The 15,972-nt window shown below is 43.1% G+C and overlaps 2 protein-coding genes across 5 annotated transcripts in view; one reads left to right on the top strand and one right to left on the bottom strand.

The window, feature by feature from the left end:
* Window positions 1–524: 524 nt before the first annotated feature.
* On the top strand, window positions 525–2,312 carry KLHL34 (kelch like family member 34). Its single transcript, XM_062515149.1, has one exon. It carries the CDS (start codon window positions 525–527, stop codon window positions 2,310–2,312), a length of 1,788 nt encoding a protein of 595 aa, XP_062371133.1.
* A 3,495-nt stretch (window positions 2,313–5,807) lies between these two features.
* The window catches only part of CNKSR2 (connector enhancer of kinase suppressor of Ras 2), a 202,976-nt gene continuing 192,811 nt past the window's right edge, over window positions 5,808–15,972 (bottom strand). For all 4 annotated transcript variants that reach the window (XM_062515145.1, XM_062515146.1, XM_062515147.1 and 1 more), the window contains 2 exons: window positions 9,003–9,199; window positions 5,808–6,023 (listed from right to left, as the gene is read on the bottom strand). In XM_062515145.1, the coding sequence (XP_062371129.1) occupies window positions 5,808–6,023; window positions 9,003–9,199 (413 nt within the window). The remainder of the gene's footprint in view (window positions 6,024–9,002; window positions 9,200–15,972) is intronic.

Raw genomic sequence — 15,972 nt, 5'->3', positions numbered from 1 at the left:
CTGATTTGGGTTCAAACTACAAGCAAGAGGAGAAAAGTCAGTGCTCTCTTCTCATCTGTGTCTGCTCAGAGCCACGCGCTGGCAGCCAGAGAGGATCCCTGGGATCTGCCTGTGGAGCAAGGAGGGCTGGGGGCGACGGCTGAGCAGACACGAAGGACCATTTATTGGGATTCTCATCTAGCTCCCTCATCTGTCACCTGATGGCCAGCCAAGCAAGTGCTCAACACAGCTGTGGACTCCTCATCCTTGCACAACTTGTGGAGGCAAGAAAAGTAAGCATCCTACAGCTGATATGACAGTAGCTATTTGTTCTATAAAGGAATGACTTGAATTCACTACAAATCTACTAACTGTCCCCCTATGCCAGGCAAGAGACTGACTTGTTTTCTTTGGGTTGGGCTTTTCTCTAACAGCTGGAAGTCTGCTGGGCATTCAAGCAATGGCTGTTGAGTAAGGCAGCTGTTTCAATATCTAATTGCATTTTAGCACTAATAGCTCAAGGGGAAAGCATTGCATTGTCTGCGATGAGCTATTTCCTGTCCTACTGCAAAGCCCACTGCACCGCCGTGCTTGCCCAATACCAGAGCCTGAGATCAGAGGGCTTTCTCTGTGATATTTTGCTGAAAGTGAAAGAAAACGAGTTTCCTGCACACAAGTCCTTGTTGGCATGCTCCAGCGACTACTTCCGAGCCATGTTCAAAAGCTACACCCAAGAGTCTAAAGCCAGTGTCATTCACCTACAAGTTGTCTCACCCACCGGGCTCCAGCACATCCTGGATTTCATTTACACATCCTTGCTGCCCCTTTCCTTTGAAAGCCTGGAGGATACCTTGGAAGCTGCAAGCTACTTGCAAGTGACTGATGCTATCGGCTTGTGCAATCAGTACTTAGTTAACAATCTTGCCTTGGAAAACTGCTGCTTCTCTGCCAATGTGGCCAGGAAGTTCTACCTGCCAGATGCCCTAGAAGCCACAGAAAAATACATTATCAAAAATGTCTGGAAGCTGCTGGACTTGGATTTGTCAGGACTTCTTGAGCTGAACTTCAGGTCTTTGCTAGCAGTGATTCAATCACCAGATCTCCCCATGGTGGAAGAATGCCGCCTGTTGAATCTTGTCCTGCTGTGGCTGAAGCAGGATAAATCCAGGCTGGATCATGCAAGCAGCCTTTTGGAGCACATAAGATATGGTCTCATCCCAGTAGAAGAGCTGAGAAAAACCTACACACAGTCAGAAGTGTCCCTCTCAGCAGGTATTAAGTGCTTGATCATAAAAGCAATAAATTATCACACATCTGTATTCAAACAGCCTGTCCTGCAGGACAAGTCCACCACACTGAGGAACCAGAAAACTCGGATCATTCTGCTGGGGGGAGGCACAGCAAGCGAGGGGCTTGTCACTGACGTGGTGGCCTTCGATGTTTACAATCACAAATGGCGAACCCTCACGCAGCTGCAGGACAGAGTGCAGAACCACAGTGTGTGTGTGGTGGGGAACTTCCTCTACGTCCTGGGTGGGGAAATACAAAGCGGTACCCTGGGTGATGCTAAAATTGGACAGACCTTATTGGTTACAAACAAGGTCCATCGGTATGATCCAAGATTTAACACATGGACCCAAATCACGGGCATGCTGGAAAAGAGGTGCCAGTTTTCTTGCTGTGTCATTGGCAAGGATATCTTTGCCGTTGGTGGAAGGGGTGAGGATGGGTTGCTGCATTCATCTGTGGAAGTCTATGACATCAGCAGGGATAGATGGACGAAGGCCAGGGAATTGCCACGCAGGATACACGGCCATGCCAGTGCTGTTTGCAAGAACACCATCTACATCTCTGGGGGCAAGTACTCGGCCCCAGCCAGCACAAGCAATGACGTTTATTCTCTGAGCTCACTTGAAGGGCAGTGGGTGAAACGTGCCCCAATGAGCATTGCTCGGTTTGGGCATCAGATGGCAACAATCAGGGGATCCATATTCACCTTTCTGGGATTATATGAACCTTTCTCTGAAATAGAAAGGTACGACCCAGATCAAAACCAATGGACTCGGTTAAGACCACTGGTTTATGATCGATTCTCCTATGGCCTGGCAGTGGTAGAGGAAACAGCTCTTCTTATTGGCGGAAAGAAATGGCAAAACTCGCTGGAGGTCTCCACGCAAGACGTAGTTGGCTATGACATCGACAATGACGGCTGGGAAGAGATCTGCAAGGCCCCTCTGCCCTGGTGTGGGCTGCAGTGTGCTGTGCTCCAGCTCTCCCAGGCGGCCGAAGAGCAGGACAGCGACAGCCAGCAGAAGAAGCTGCCCAACTGCTGAGCTCCCATGCTGAGGAACAGCCACCCCAGGAGATGAGCAAGCAGGGAGGTCCTGGAGAAGAAGGAAATTACAGTGGCATTGAATGTGAGACTGGAAGTTTTGCTTGGATAAGCCAAATGCTTGGTGGAAACAGGCAAGAAAATCTGGCTCCAGCACAGGAAACACATCTAGGATTTATAAAGCTGGAAGCTGATCTCACTGAGCAAAGATGTAGGAAGTAGCACGTTTAGAGGCGATGAGTGAGAATTGTAATCCTTGACATTTGGATAATACCTAGATAGCAATTAGTAGGTGTTGCAAGTTGGATTTTTCAAATATAAAAAAATATAATCCACCTTTTCTGTTTTCTTAATCAGAGGTAATTCTCCCAGCTGGTAAGTGCTACTGAGTTTTTATGCTATGGCTAAGCAAAAGGAAAGAGAGCTGTATAAAGACTAGAAAATTGATGCCTAGAAGAATTAGTAGCAAGTATTGCCAAGGAAAAGATATTATTTGATACACTACGTACTGGACAAGAATGTCTTAGCTAACCAGCATGAAATTACTGGACAGAAAGCATAGACTTTTCACTACATAGGCTTAGCTACAGCTGAGAGTTAAAACAGTGTTGGTTTGATAGAAGCCGTTTCTGTCTCAGTGGCCATTGCTGTAGAACACTTCCAGATGTTTATTTTATTTTAAAGATGTGTACTACTGGTGATGTACATTTATTTTGTGTCCAGACCTTGTGTTAGCTTAGATGGCCAGAGCTGAATGGGTACCCTCATAGTTAGCCTCCAAGGAGCTTCTCACAGGAGTAACAAGCTGTTACTGATGCCTTGTCATTTACCTCGGCACCATACACTGTTTTATCACACCTGTTCGTAAGGGTAAAATGCTTTGTAGCTGTTGAATTGCTACATGAGAGAACCCTGCAGTCAAAAAAGGTTTACTTTCATCAAAGAGTACAAAGGGAAGGGAGGTAATGGAAGGTTTTCAGAAGTCTTTACTCAGTGTCTGCCTACATAAAAATCAGCAATAGTGTCATTCCCTGTTGGCCACACTGGCAGCATTTAAGTCACAAAGGGGTACTTTAAGATACATGTATATGTGAAAAGCAGACAAAGTGGTCAGATGCCACAGAATCAATCTGGTATGGAGTAAAGTGAATCTTGGGACATAAACGTTCATTTAAAAGCTAAATTTATTGTACTTCATTTTACAGTGTTCCCTTTCTAGGCTGAAGTGAATACAATAAAAATATATATAGAAGAACATTTAATAGTCTTAAAAGAAGGCAGCACAATGGAGAGGACACATGTTCTTTGTCACTAGACTAGCTTAAAAAACTGTAATGTTTAATTTTCACCTTTAAAGCAATCAAGCTAACTTTACCAATGTAAAGTGCAGGCAGAATGGCTGTTGCATAGCAACAGATCTAAGTCTTCTGAACTGCCTTGGTTTTGACAAGGAATCAACTACACAATGTGCATATACATCCATCAGATATAAAGAGTTTTTCATATGAATATATTTACTTTTGGTCCAGTAAAACAATAGCAAGAGAATCTAAATGCTTGGAACAATAGCACAATCCATTTTAAGTCAAGCATTTTTAAAGAGAAATTTACAAAAACCTCACAAATTTAATATACAAGTCAGTACCCATGCAGTAAATAAATGTCCAGTTTATACAAACAATATTCCTCTAATAGTACAAATCTTACACTCGATCCAGAATTCTATACAAACGTTAATACATGATTTGTCATCCATACAACTTGAATATAGGATTACTGAAAATGGGCTACAGAAAGGCCACTCTTCTGTACAGTTGTGCAAAATCTGCAGAACATTTGCAACCCAAATGAAGTAACAAGACAGAAATTCAGGGGTAGAAAGAGGAAAACAAAGAAAAAGGGAAATGGAAGCAAGAGAGACAAAGGGGAGAAAGAGAGGAAAGAAAGAAGAAAGAAAGACAGAAAGACAGAAAGAAAGAAAAGGAAGGAGAGAGAAAATAAATCTGTCCATTCTTTCCTTCATCCTTCATGGATATAACTGTCAGGAAACATAAGAGTTCATAAAGTTTGAAGTACATTCACTGAGCTGTACAGGCAATAGTCTCAAGTTGGCTAAGAGTACAACTCACTAAAGTATAAAGGAGGCTCTTCCTTTCCACATGAGCATTATTAAATCTGTCATGAGTCCTAACTTATGCAGCAAAATACTGAAGAGGAGCAGAAATATTTTGTCATGCTCTTAACGTTTTTCAAAACCAAGCCCATAAAAGGTAAATATATAATTTAAGAGTTCCCTCCCACTTTTATTTCAGGCATGTGCCTAACTTTGAGGAGCTATTTCCCTTCATATTCACTGGGTTGTATTCAGCAGGTAACAAATCTCATGGAAGTTTGAAATATTTTAATTGGCTTGTGAACTCAGCAGAATGCAGAGACATCCCTTCCCCTTCAAAAGCAAACCAGAGGCTTTTTTACTCCTCAGTTATTTTTGAGGTTCTGTGCTCAGCTCTGCTCTCATCACACATTATCCCTGCATACAATACGGCCAAATTCCACAGCTCAGAAAACACACAGAAACTATTTGAAAAATCCTATTCACTCCTTTTTTATTGTGGGAATTTTCAAAGCATCTCAGATTTGAAGCATTTCATTGGAAACCTTTTCCACTGCTGCTTTTCTGGACTAAAGAAATGCTGCTACCAAGAATGTTCAAAGTCTACATTTTCTCTTTTGCAAAATCTGCACATTATACTGATATCTTCAGTGCAAAAGCATTATCTATCACAGTACCCTGACTATTTTTTTTTTCAATCAACCTAATGTGATTAAGAGACAACACACAATTTGGTCTTAATTATAACACAAAACAGCATCCCTTTGCTCTGGTAGTAAACCTTAGCAACAGGCTTTAAAAAAGCACAAGGAAATAAGACCTAACCTTTTGACGCTTAAATTCACATTAGTAATTTTTTTGTCTGCCAATTTTCACCCTTTTATGTGTTTGACAAAACTGAAACACAACCACTGCATTAAACTTTTTCCCTGTTATTTAAGAAAACTCCTAGAGTTTCTCATGAAATATAAAAATTTGTTTTCTCTCACCACCAAAATAGTGCCCGCACTCCAGAAATGCAATTCAATACTGGAATTATATATTATAAAATATCATTGTAAAACTGACCTTTGAAAACAAAAGCTTTAGCATGTGGAACTTCCCGCATGAAGGCCACAATCTTCCAAAAATGCTTTTAAATCCTTTTCTTCAATAGCTAAAGATCATGTTTTCTAATTCACAGAAGGTAAACACAGGCAGAGCATTGATAGCATATAAAATATACAAATCCTCATTAAAGTATCGTTGATCATTGAAGGTTTTACACAGCTGAGTAACATTAAAATATAATTTACTAGAGCTCTCACATATTAATATAAAAACTACTTTATGCACTTAAGTAAAGGGCTGGAGTGTACCAAATGGACAAAAAGAGACTTTTATTTATACATGTGTTTCTATGTAAGAGTGAGTGTGTGCTAATGAGGCTATAAGTGCTTCAACCTCAGAGGAGCCATTAACAGAGTCCCTCGGGGGGCTGCTTTCATAGAAGTTCATGAAGAGATCAAGGTACATTTGTTTCCATTCTTGAAAGTCTCTAGACGTCAAAGCTGGATTATCCAGAACCTTATCTATAATGGCTACTTCTCCTTCCCTGGCCTGTGAGAGAAAAGGAACAAGCAAAGAGTTAATGCAAGTGATGAGTCACTGGCAAAATTCATCATGTGGGTGGAAGGACAGAATGGGGGGTACAACCTCAAGCCTCAGAGCCTCTGAAAGCACAGGGACTATCTGCTCTATGAGCACTCACAAACAGGAGCCCATTCTACACACATTATCTGTCACACATTCCCCTGTGGGAATTGGGCTTCCCTCGTCTTGTCCAGAACCCTCAGGAAGGGACCCTATTCCCCCACCTGCCCCCTTGCATTTCTCAGGAAAAGGAAGCCCTGTACTGTTTAGTGTTAGCTGCTCGCATTTCTGAGGATGAGTTCCACACAACAAAGCACCATCTGTTTGCTCTTGATCAGAAATACTGTGTGGGACACAGACACACACACGGCCTCTTCACCAGGCTGGGCTGGGGGACACCTGAGCTCTGCAATGCAAAGGCTTCTGCAAGGAGTCCCATGGGAATGACAACTCATCTTCACTACAGATCTACTGCATGCATGGGCTGGCTGGCTGCTACCTCTTCTAAAGAGAGGCAAAGAGAAGGCAGAAAAGGGAAAATACAAAGCAGCTGGTGGTACCTCCTTATGCACCACCGAGGCAGGGGAAGTGCCTGTACCATAACCCCTCCCTGGTGATTGGTTCATGGAGCTGAGGGTCACAGTAAGCCTCAGATGTACCCACAGCCACAATCCTTAGAAACACAGTTAACACGTGGGTTTGTAGCACTGCTCCTCAGCACACGAATGGTGTGGCCACCAGAAATCTCCCCTCCAACCTCCCTGCGAGATGGGCTTCACACTCATGCCTATCTCACATTTTCCATGGCCACACTATGAGTATGTTGAATCTTTCTGGGTAGCATGGCAAAAGGAAATATCAAGCCGTGTATGATGGGACAGATCGGAAGGGTCAGAGACATCTTCCATAAGCGATGCTTTCGCTGCTGTGCAAACAAATACCTGCTAGAATACTCACTTCCAGAAAGAGAGGGCAAGCTGAGAACAAGCTGTGGAAAAGAAACCACGGGATCTCCTGATCACCAGATCTCTACTTGAACTACCATAATTTATTTCTCACAGATTGTGGCTGGTCCCACACCTCTGCACGACCAGGAGGAAGTTCATACTCAGTGACAGGAGAACCATTTTGTGTTATCACAGGGAAGAGAGCACGGGGGTCTTTCATTAATGACTTAGAATATAGGACACGAAGAGGTAGAAGCAGCTTGGAGGACTGTCTTTGGATACCATTATGTAGGATAAAATTCAAGGAGAGTTCAGAACGTCAGTGCCAACAGGCCAGTGCAATTGGCTGCATTCAGGAAGGAGAAATCAAAGGCACTGATAAAAAGAGGACTAATTGATTGGGTAGCAGCAGTAGCTACTAGTTGATACAATCGCCAGTAGCAAGGCAGAGGTGGAGCTCTGGGCTGCAATGCAGCCAGTCACAAGGTACCACGATGTCACTGCAAACCAAGCAGGTGTCCCTCTGCTGTACACGGTGTACACTGCTGCTGTATGCAGGAAACAACCATTATCTGTCTTTGCTCCTTGCTGCCATTGCATTTTCCATTACTGGTCTCATGTAAGTAAGAATGATTTACACCAATCACAGTCCAAACAAGAGTGCTGACAGGCTTAGAAAATACCGCTCATGGACAGAGAACGAATAAACTGCATTTGCTTGGTCCAAAGGAAAGAAGTTCCAGAGAAGCACAAAAGCAGGCACCCACTGGATCAAGAGGCTGCGCTGTTTTTTGGACTTCCCTGAAGGAAAGCAATTTCATTTGCAGAAGCCATTGGTATAATGTATTTCAGGTATCAAGATCCACTGACAAAGAGACAATTCAGCATGGCAGCAGGCTGCTGATGCTGAACCACAGCTGTGGGGTGTGACCCCATCATGGTACAAAACCACAGCTGTGGCATGAACATCCTGCTACCCTGAAGCGTGAGAACACTGTGATGTTGTTTCAGTTTCTCATGCTTGTAGAAGTCATGGGCAGCTGTGAATGTTGCCCTTTTTTTGCCACCCTTCAAACCTGCAGACTTGTATACCAAGATAATAATGCAGGTTGCCTTCAAGGAGATGATACAGTACAGAAAGTTAAGCACATGTAAGATTTTTTTTTTCAGGATGGGAGGCCCACAGCATGAAAATAATATTGTTTAAATGCTTCTCTAGGTGATAGAAAACTAAATTAATTAATGTTGATAAAACCCTCTTTGATGAAAGCTGTTACAAAATGCACTGTACAATTATCTGGTGACTTAAAATGTGGTAATTTAATATAGTTAACAGGGTCCCTGAGGAAATCCAGCATATTGTTTGCTGAAATGTCTATCAGGACAGTACTGAAAGTGCTGTAACAAACAAAGGAAGCTGAAAAGGAGGCTAAATGAGCTATGGTACATTTAAAATTACCATTAAAATTTTCAAATCTATCATTATCACTACTTATTTAATCAATCTTACTGATTAAATATAATGATCCTACCAGTTTAAACAGAAAGCAAGCACACAGTTTCCTCCCGGACAAGCTCGTCAATTAGAAAACAGTCTAAGTGTTGCAAGAGGTACTGTTCCCTTCTGAAGGCTGGCTTTGCTTAACTTTAGACTTTGGCAATTACAAAGTGAATGTGTTTTGGTAAACCAAAACATTCAGGGACAAAAAGAGGATTAAAGTTTCCTCCAATAATTTGGTGTCAATTTCTGTTAAACTAGCTAGAGGAGCAGCAGCTGACTGAGAGTACATACAAGAAAATAAAGAAATTAAAACTGATCCCTTCACTTTGAGTACTCTCCCAGGCACATTTTTCTCTGCTTTTCAAGCAGTGCTTCCCCATGTCTCCCTTGTTTGCACTCTGGGCTCAGCCTGGACTCCAGCTGCACACAATAATCCCTGATTACAATACAGCCCCATCCAACCCTGGGGCAGGATTTTTCCTCCCTGTTTTATCTCACCTTTAAAGTGCTTTTCAGAATTCGCAGCTGGTGCAGTTTTTCATTGACTACTGGATCGCTACATCTCTTTATAAAAGATTTCTTATATTCCAGCTTAGTGGAAATCCGGTGTTCTCCTAAAGGAGACAGGCTGGCCTGCTCCAAGGCTCTGTACAAATCTTGCAAGGAGTCTGCTGTTTTTTCCTCTATAGTTTCAACTGTAATGAGACAAAGGGGGAAAACAAAAAAAAAAAAAAGGAGGAAAAAATAGAGAAAGCAACAATGTATCATTAATGTGATTATATGAAGACCTATCAAAAACCTTTGCAAAATGGTTAACAGGTTTAATAGACCATAAAGAGAATAGTTCACACCTCCTAAGTTCCAGAAAAAGAGTGCTGTATCTGCTCCTTCTTGCTATTGCCTTCAGAAGAAAGGGAGAAAAACCTTGAAGAATGTAAAATCTTGACACACAAAGAGGTAAAAAAGAGAAACAGCTCAAGGTACAATAATACTAGAGTGACTTACTACCAGAAATCAGATTTCTGGTATTGCAGTTACAAACTTCTGGTGACTTCCTTGTTACAAGGAGAGGAGGCCCTGGAAGCATCCTGCTAAGGAACTCACCAGGAATCACATCTTGGACTGAAAGTGCTGATAACAGCACTCAAGAATACGTGATGGTGGCCCTGGAATGACATGTCCTTTTCCTTCCTATGAAAGTCCACTTATTTTTGTCTCTTATTTTTGAGACTCAGCTGTGTTGTTCAATAGTCAGCAATGCTGTCACTTATGCTAGGTCTGTTACTTTACTATTACCTGGATGTTCAGCAGCAGACACAAGAGCACAACCATGACCTGGCAGAGTGGTGAACCAAAACAGAGCTGTTTGGTTTTAAAAAATGAATATTTATTACACACTGTATCAAAATGCATACATATGAGAAGTATTTATTTATTATAGGTTGAAAATATTTGTCCTAACTAGTACTGAAAACATTTAAAAAGAAAAAATAAAAAAGATAAAGGTTTTGCTTCTTTAAAATCAAAACCAAGCAAAAACTGGGGATGAAGTGTTACTCTGATATGAGCTTTGAAATGCTTCATTTAGAAAACATCAAACCACTTCAACCCTTCACATAATGTTTCCCAGAGGAAACTTTGGTGTCTCTCTAGAAGCTTTGCAAGCACCAGTGCAGTCAGGATTAGCAGAGTGAGGATAAGGATTAGTCAGGGCAGCCCTTGGGACAATGTTAACTGTGTCCCTTAGCTCTGTCCCTGCTGCCCCTTGCACTGACACACACACACGGGTTCCTACAACAGCCAGACACTGCCTGTGCGTGGCCTCCTGGCTGCTTCCAGAGCCCTTGGGATCCCTCCAGCCAGTCTGGGCTTTCACAGTGCTGCCTTTTTCCTGGTTCAAGGTGCCTGTGTCCTCGAGAGCCTTTCCTAGAAGCTCTTGTAGGAAGGCTGCTTGGTTTCAAAGCATTAGCTTTACCCTGTGACTGACCCTGCTCCAAGATAGTAATTTCTACTGGCTGAAAGTTCACCACGTATGGAAACACCCTTAAGAAAAGAACCTCAGTGTCCTCAGTGATTAGAGGAATTTTTATCAGTCACCAAGAGAGAAGACAGTTTCTGTTTAGAAGTGACATTTTTAGTCCATCAAGAGCTACCTGAGGCCATCTCCCATTTGAGCTCTACTATGCAGTAGGGCAACAACTCTCCTCAGGCTCAGGCAAGAACTCCAGAAACCCAAATCTCCTCACCCCATCGCAAAAAGTGTTTGGATTTGTACAGACCTTTCTACAATCCAAGAATTTTGCAATCAGCAACTGATCTGATGATGATGATGAAGATTCACCTCTCCTCAGTTTATTCCTTTGCCCTTTTAGAGGGAAGCTGTTCTTGAATTACACGTTTTAATCTTTTTTTTTTAAAAAAAGATATGGAAGTGAAGAAGGGTTAGAGACTTACTACCAGTGGAAGTATTTTGAGCCTGCACAGAGCCCCCTAAAGCATCCCATCCTGTGCTACCCTACTTGGTGAGCTGGGTTCGTCACTGTCAACGCTGGTCAGGACTGAAATAAAATAGAAATTACATGCTTTTCTCATTCTTGTATTTTTCTTTCTAATTGAAACACCTAATGGGCTAAAAGACAAAACATTCAGTAGCTGAATAATTAGAGTGGTTAAAATCTTTTGTGGTCTTGATTTTCATGCTTTCTTTTGAAGTCTATGCAGCAATGAGATCAGAAGTTTGGGATCTCTCTGTCAGTTCCTATTGCTGAATGCTAATGCTCACCAGTCCCACAGCTGTGGAAGGGGGGGGGGGGGGTGATTTGCTAAAGGGCAAAGGGAAAACTCCCTCCTGGTCTGACACAGGAGTATTTGACACCCATTTCTCTCTCTTCTTCTCATCTCTTGCTATGAAAGGCAAAAGGGATTTTTCCTCAGGTGTCTCTTCCCCACCAGCACTGCCAAGGCTGCACTGAGGGGATTAGGACAGGCATGGCTTGCTGAAGAAGCAGGCCAGCACTGTGACTCTACACTATTTAAATTTACTTTGCCAGAGTGATCTAGAGCCGGGGTTGGCAACCAGTCACCACATCCAGGCTTGCCATCAAAAACTCATGTTTTCCTAAAACACAGAAACTCCCCACCAAGGCAAAATACAGCATTTGAGTTCAACCCTAAGGTTCAGTACTGAATTTTAATGAACCTGGATGGGAACATGGCCTCTGTGAGTATAAACCCTGTGCCAGGGGGCTTGTCCTGCCCTCCCTCCCCACACTGCTGGCCTGGGATCTGCGTGGCTGGTGCTCCTCAGGGCTCATCCCCTGGGACAGGCACCCACTGCTCAATGTGGGACTCAGAGGGAGCGTGGGCACCAGACTGCTGTCCTCACCCAAATGGGAACAGCTCTGGGACTGCACAGGAGAGGCACAGGACTGTGGGGGCAGGACACAGGCTGGGTTAGGCAGCAGAACACTGAGAGAAGGTCCTGGAACACATCAGCACTTCACCTCCACACAGCTGGGGCTGCCTCCCCCATGCTCTGTCACTGACTTGGTGATGTCACTAGGAGCAGCACGTCAAAAAGGGGACAGGATTTCCTAAAGAGGAAAGATGAGGGAAGACATCTTGAGGGAAGACGTCATGAGGGAAGACAAGTCCCTTAAATGCCTTGCTGCTGGTGAGGCTGGGAAAGCTCTAAAGAGGGCAAGATGCCTTGTTCACCCATGCTGGGGGAGAGGGCAGTGGGTGTCACACAAACACATACCAAGCCCTTAATATTTTCCAGAGAAATGCTGAAGGTGGTGCTGCTACTCTCAATGGCTCTCAGTAGGTGGGAATGAGATTTGAGATTACACACACATCTTCCCTCCCTCAGCCTTCTGCTAGAGCCTTTGATTGATTTCCTGTAGGTGTTGGTGAAACCCTTGGCACCATAAAACATCTGAGGTATTCTGTTAGATATAGAGCTGAGCTTAAAACATATTTTCTCTTTTAAAATTGCTGGATTTGTATGCAAGTCATGCTGCTACAACATGGCTTTCTCGTTAAGGGAGAGTAAGACGTCTAGTAATGCTTTGTTTAAGTAGAAAATGTGTTCTAATAGGATTTGCAGGGGAGCTCAACACAAGAGTTGTTTTGTTCACACTCATTCAGCTGCTGAGTTGCAGGTTGCATCTTTCCTGTTTCTCTGAATGCACTGCCAGGTCACAGTTTCCAAATACTGCTGAAAAGCAGGGTCTCTTCTCTGAAGCTGCAGTTCTGCCCCCTGCCCCACACAAGCCTGAACATCTCTGTAACTCAGGAGCAGAAATAAAGCTGCACAAACTGCAACACATAGGATCTAAATCAGGTGAGAACCCTATCCTCCAAATGCAAGAATATACAGACAGTGAATTTTGTAACAAAGAAGCTCCTGCTGTCTTCAAGTGATTGTAAAGCTATTTGAATTTAATTCTGGAGATAATGAATACATCTGTCTAGTAAGTGTTCTGTTAATATTTTTCACTATTCTGTTTTCCATAGGAAGTTTCTGAACTTTTTGTACTTTGCCCTCATTTCTGAGAATGCAGTAAATATTTGTAACTACTTTTATATTTTCTCAGGAGAGAGAGATGAAGATTACAGCTGCGTAGGTGAAACTCCAACAGGTCAGGAACTGTTTGGGCTCTTGGCATTCAGGAAAAATTGGTGGGATTTCTCATACTGTGTTGTCACTTGCTGAAAAGAGCATGCACCAAGCTCTGTGATGTAATAAGTGTAATCACCTCCTGGCTCTGTTAGGAAATTCATCTTTCCATTATTTCCCTCTTATAAACCAAGATCACAAGAGCATAAGGTACTTATGTGAAAACTGACCAGAGAGAAAGTTACCATTGGTATTAGCATGGATCAAGAGATGATTGGTCTGTGTAAACTGATGATTCAGGAAGATAGTACTGAATTAGAACCCTGTAGAAGGTCACCACTGCAGCCCAGCTGGCTAACACATTGCTCTCTGGACACAGAGAATCTCTAGGCACACACTTCTCATAAATCTGCTCTAAATATATGGAATAACCTCCAGCAGTTTGCAGTGGAGGTCCCTGCACTTCAGTGATTCACTTTTCTGCTAAAGCTCAAGCTGCCAAAATCTTGCATGGTTTTCATCTTTCAGTGAGATACCAGAGGAGCCCATGATTTCATATGGGGCTATGAGAGAACAGAACTGCCTATGTAAGGACAGTTATTTTGTCACCTACCCTGCCCACAAAGCCATATTTTTCAAGGATCAATGCTCTTCACTGGGGGCCCTCTGGTCTTTGCCAGCACCTCTAGATTCCAGAGTCAACCCTGCTGCCTTTAGACTTCTCATCCTGACTGACAGACACCACCGCCATCCTGATGGAATTCTCCATTTTCCCACTCTCCTCTTTTCTGTTTGCCACCTTTACTGCTTAGTGACACACCTTCCTTCACTGTGCAACTCCTCTCACGCACACCCACTCCTCTCCCTGCAATCAGCCCTGTATTTGAACAGAAGTACCACCCTCTGCAAATCCCCAGAAAACCAAGCTGCTGCCAAGTCTGTGACAGGAAGTGAACAAGGCACAGTCAGACTGAAGTCTACAGGCTCCACTGAAATTTAAACTCCCATTTTCACCCCTTTCGGTGAGCTCACCCCCGCTGGCAGAGGAACCAGGTAACCTCAGCCTTCTCAGGATATTAAGGAGGCAATTTGTTTTACACCACACCACTAATTACATTATTAAACAGCTGCCACATTATTTTCCCCCTCCAAATCCCAAAGATATGCTTCCAGTTTGAGAGCTACACCTTTTTGCTTCACCTTTGTGCAGGGGATGCATTTACCTCAAGTGTCCCAGAGACTCTCTGTGAGTGATAATAAATGCAGTAAGTACTCCCCCAAAACAAGAAGCATTCCAGGCCTCTGGGAAATGGTCTCAAGTTAGATAAAAACAGCCTTGGGTGTACAAACCTCAGGGTGCTTTTTTTTTTCCTTTGCCTTCCTGACCCTGATGTGTCTATGCTGGGAACAGTCACCCTGGTCTGCCACAGGCTAACTAGTAACTGATAATCCCAGTAGCAAGAAAACATTTGTAATCTTCCTATGGCACAGCCGGGCTCTCTCTGCCATGTCTAACAACAGGGGCTATCAAACCTTGCCAGGGCCTGCAGTTTCACTGACAGGGAGGCAGAGCAGCACACAGATGCCTGCTGACTCCTGCAAGCTCTGCAGCCCCAGCTCGGGCTGTGCCAACAGGAACACAAGAGACAAGGGCTATGGCCACAGTGTGCAACAGCCTGGCTGGGCTTGTAAACCCCAGCAAACTGGAGAGAGACTGAAGGCATCTCCCCAGATACAAGGTGAAAAAGTAGAAGGATGAAAGGAGAGTGGATGTGGATTTTAGCAGTGTTGCAGCGGAGGGGAGAAAAGAAATCTTCTGAAGAAGCAGTTGGTTTCTCAGTGTGAGGCCTAAATCCATCTTTGCTGCTGTTCAGGTTAATCATTAAGAGTCCAAACTGCCCAAGAGTGAGACATACCCAAATACTTCTAACACAAAGATTCAGGAATTAATAATTTTAACACTATTAAATGGCTGTCTGGCAGACTAAGCTATGCATTTCCTTCCCCCATCACCTACAAGCTAAAAGGAATGAAGTGGTGAAATCAATGTAAGGCTTAAAGTTGATGGTGTCTGCACAGCTGAGGCTGTGCATGACCTCACTCCTGCACAGGTTTGAGGGGAACCACAAGGACATGGAAAGTCAGCTCCTGGAAGGAAAGTGTTACAAGTCACATCCCTAATTACTGAGAAAAGGAAGAAGCAACACAGTATTTAAGCCTGGCATGTTACAGCTGGCAGAAGGTGCAATAAAATGCAGGTCTACATGGAAACAGCTGCTAATCATCTGCTCTGGGTAAGATAGAGCAGATTTCCCCGTTAAAGTACAAGTAGACACTTATGCTATGTCCTATCCCACTTTAAAATGAAGGCCTGACTGGTTATGTGATTACAGCTGTGAACAAACACACACACACACACACACACACACACACACACACACACACAAACGAGCATTTTAATGTTTTCTGCAAGTGAAGAAAAATTTAAACAAGCTGAATTAAAACTAAATTAAAAGCGAAACAGGGGTTCTTGTGCAGTGCCTAGTCTTTGCTACCCTTCTCTCTGGTACTTCTTCCCTTTCCCTGCCTTCTTCTGATTCCTCTGTAATCCTCTGTCCTTTCTATCCCCATGTATGTGAAAGTGCAGGATTTTCCCAGAAGTCTTGAGTCAAGGAAGGGAGAAGCATTGTTTGAAAACAAGCTTTGATCAATGTGTTTGGTGAAATATTAAGTAGCTGGAGGATCATTAAATTTTATATTTATTGCATTTATTATTTCGTAGTTATTCAATGCAGGTATTAAATCTGGTTTTTACACCATCATTTCCTCTAAAGTGGAAGTATTTTT

Source organism: Cinclus cinclus, chromosome 2 (genome assembly GCF_963662255.1).
Source record: "Cinclus cinclus chromosome 2, bCinCin1.1, whole genome shotgun sequence".
NCBI classification, from domain to species: domain Eukaryota; kingdom Metazoa; phylum Chordata; class Aves; order Passeriformes; family Cinclidae; genus Cinclus; species Cinclus cinclus.
Note: the sequence above shows the minus strand (reverse complement) of the source record. Positions and strands in the feature narration are given on the sequence as shown.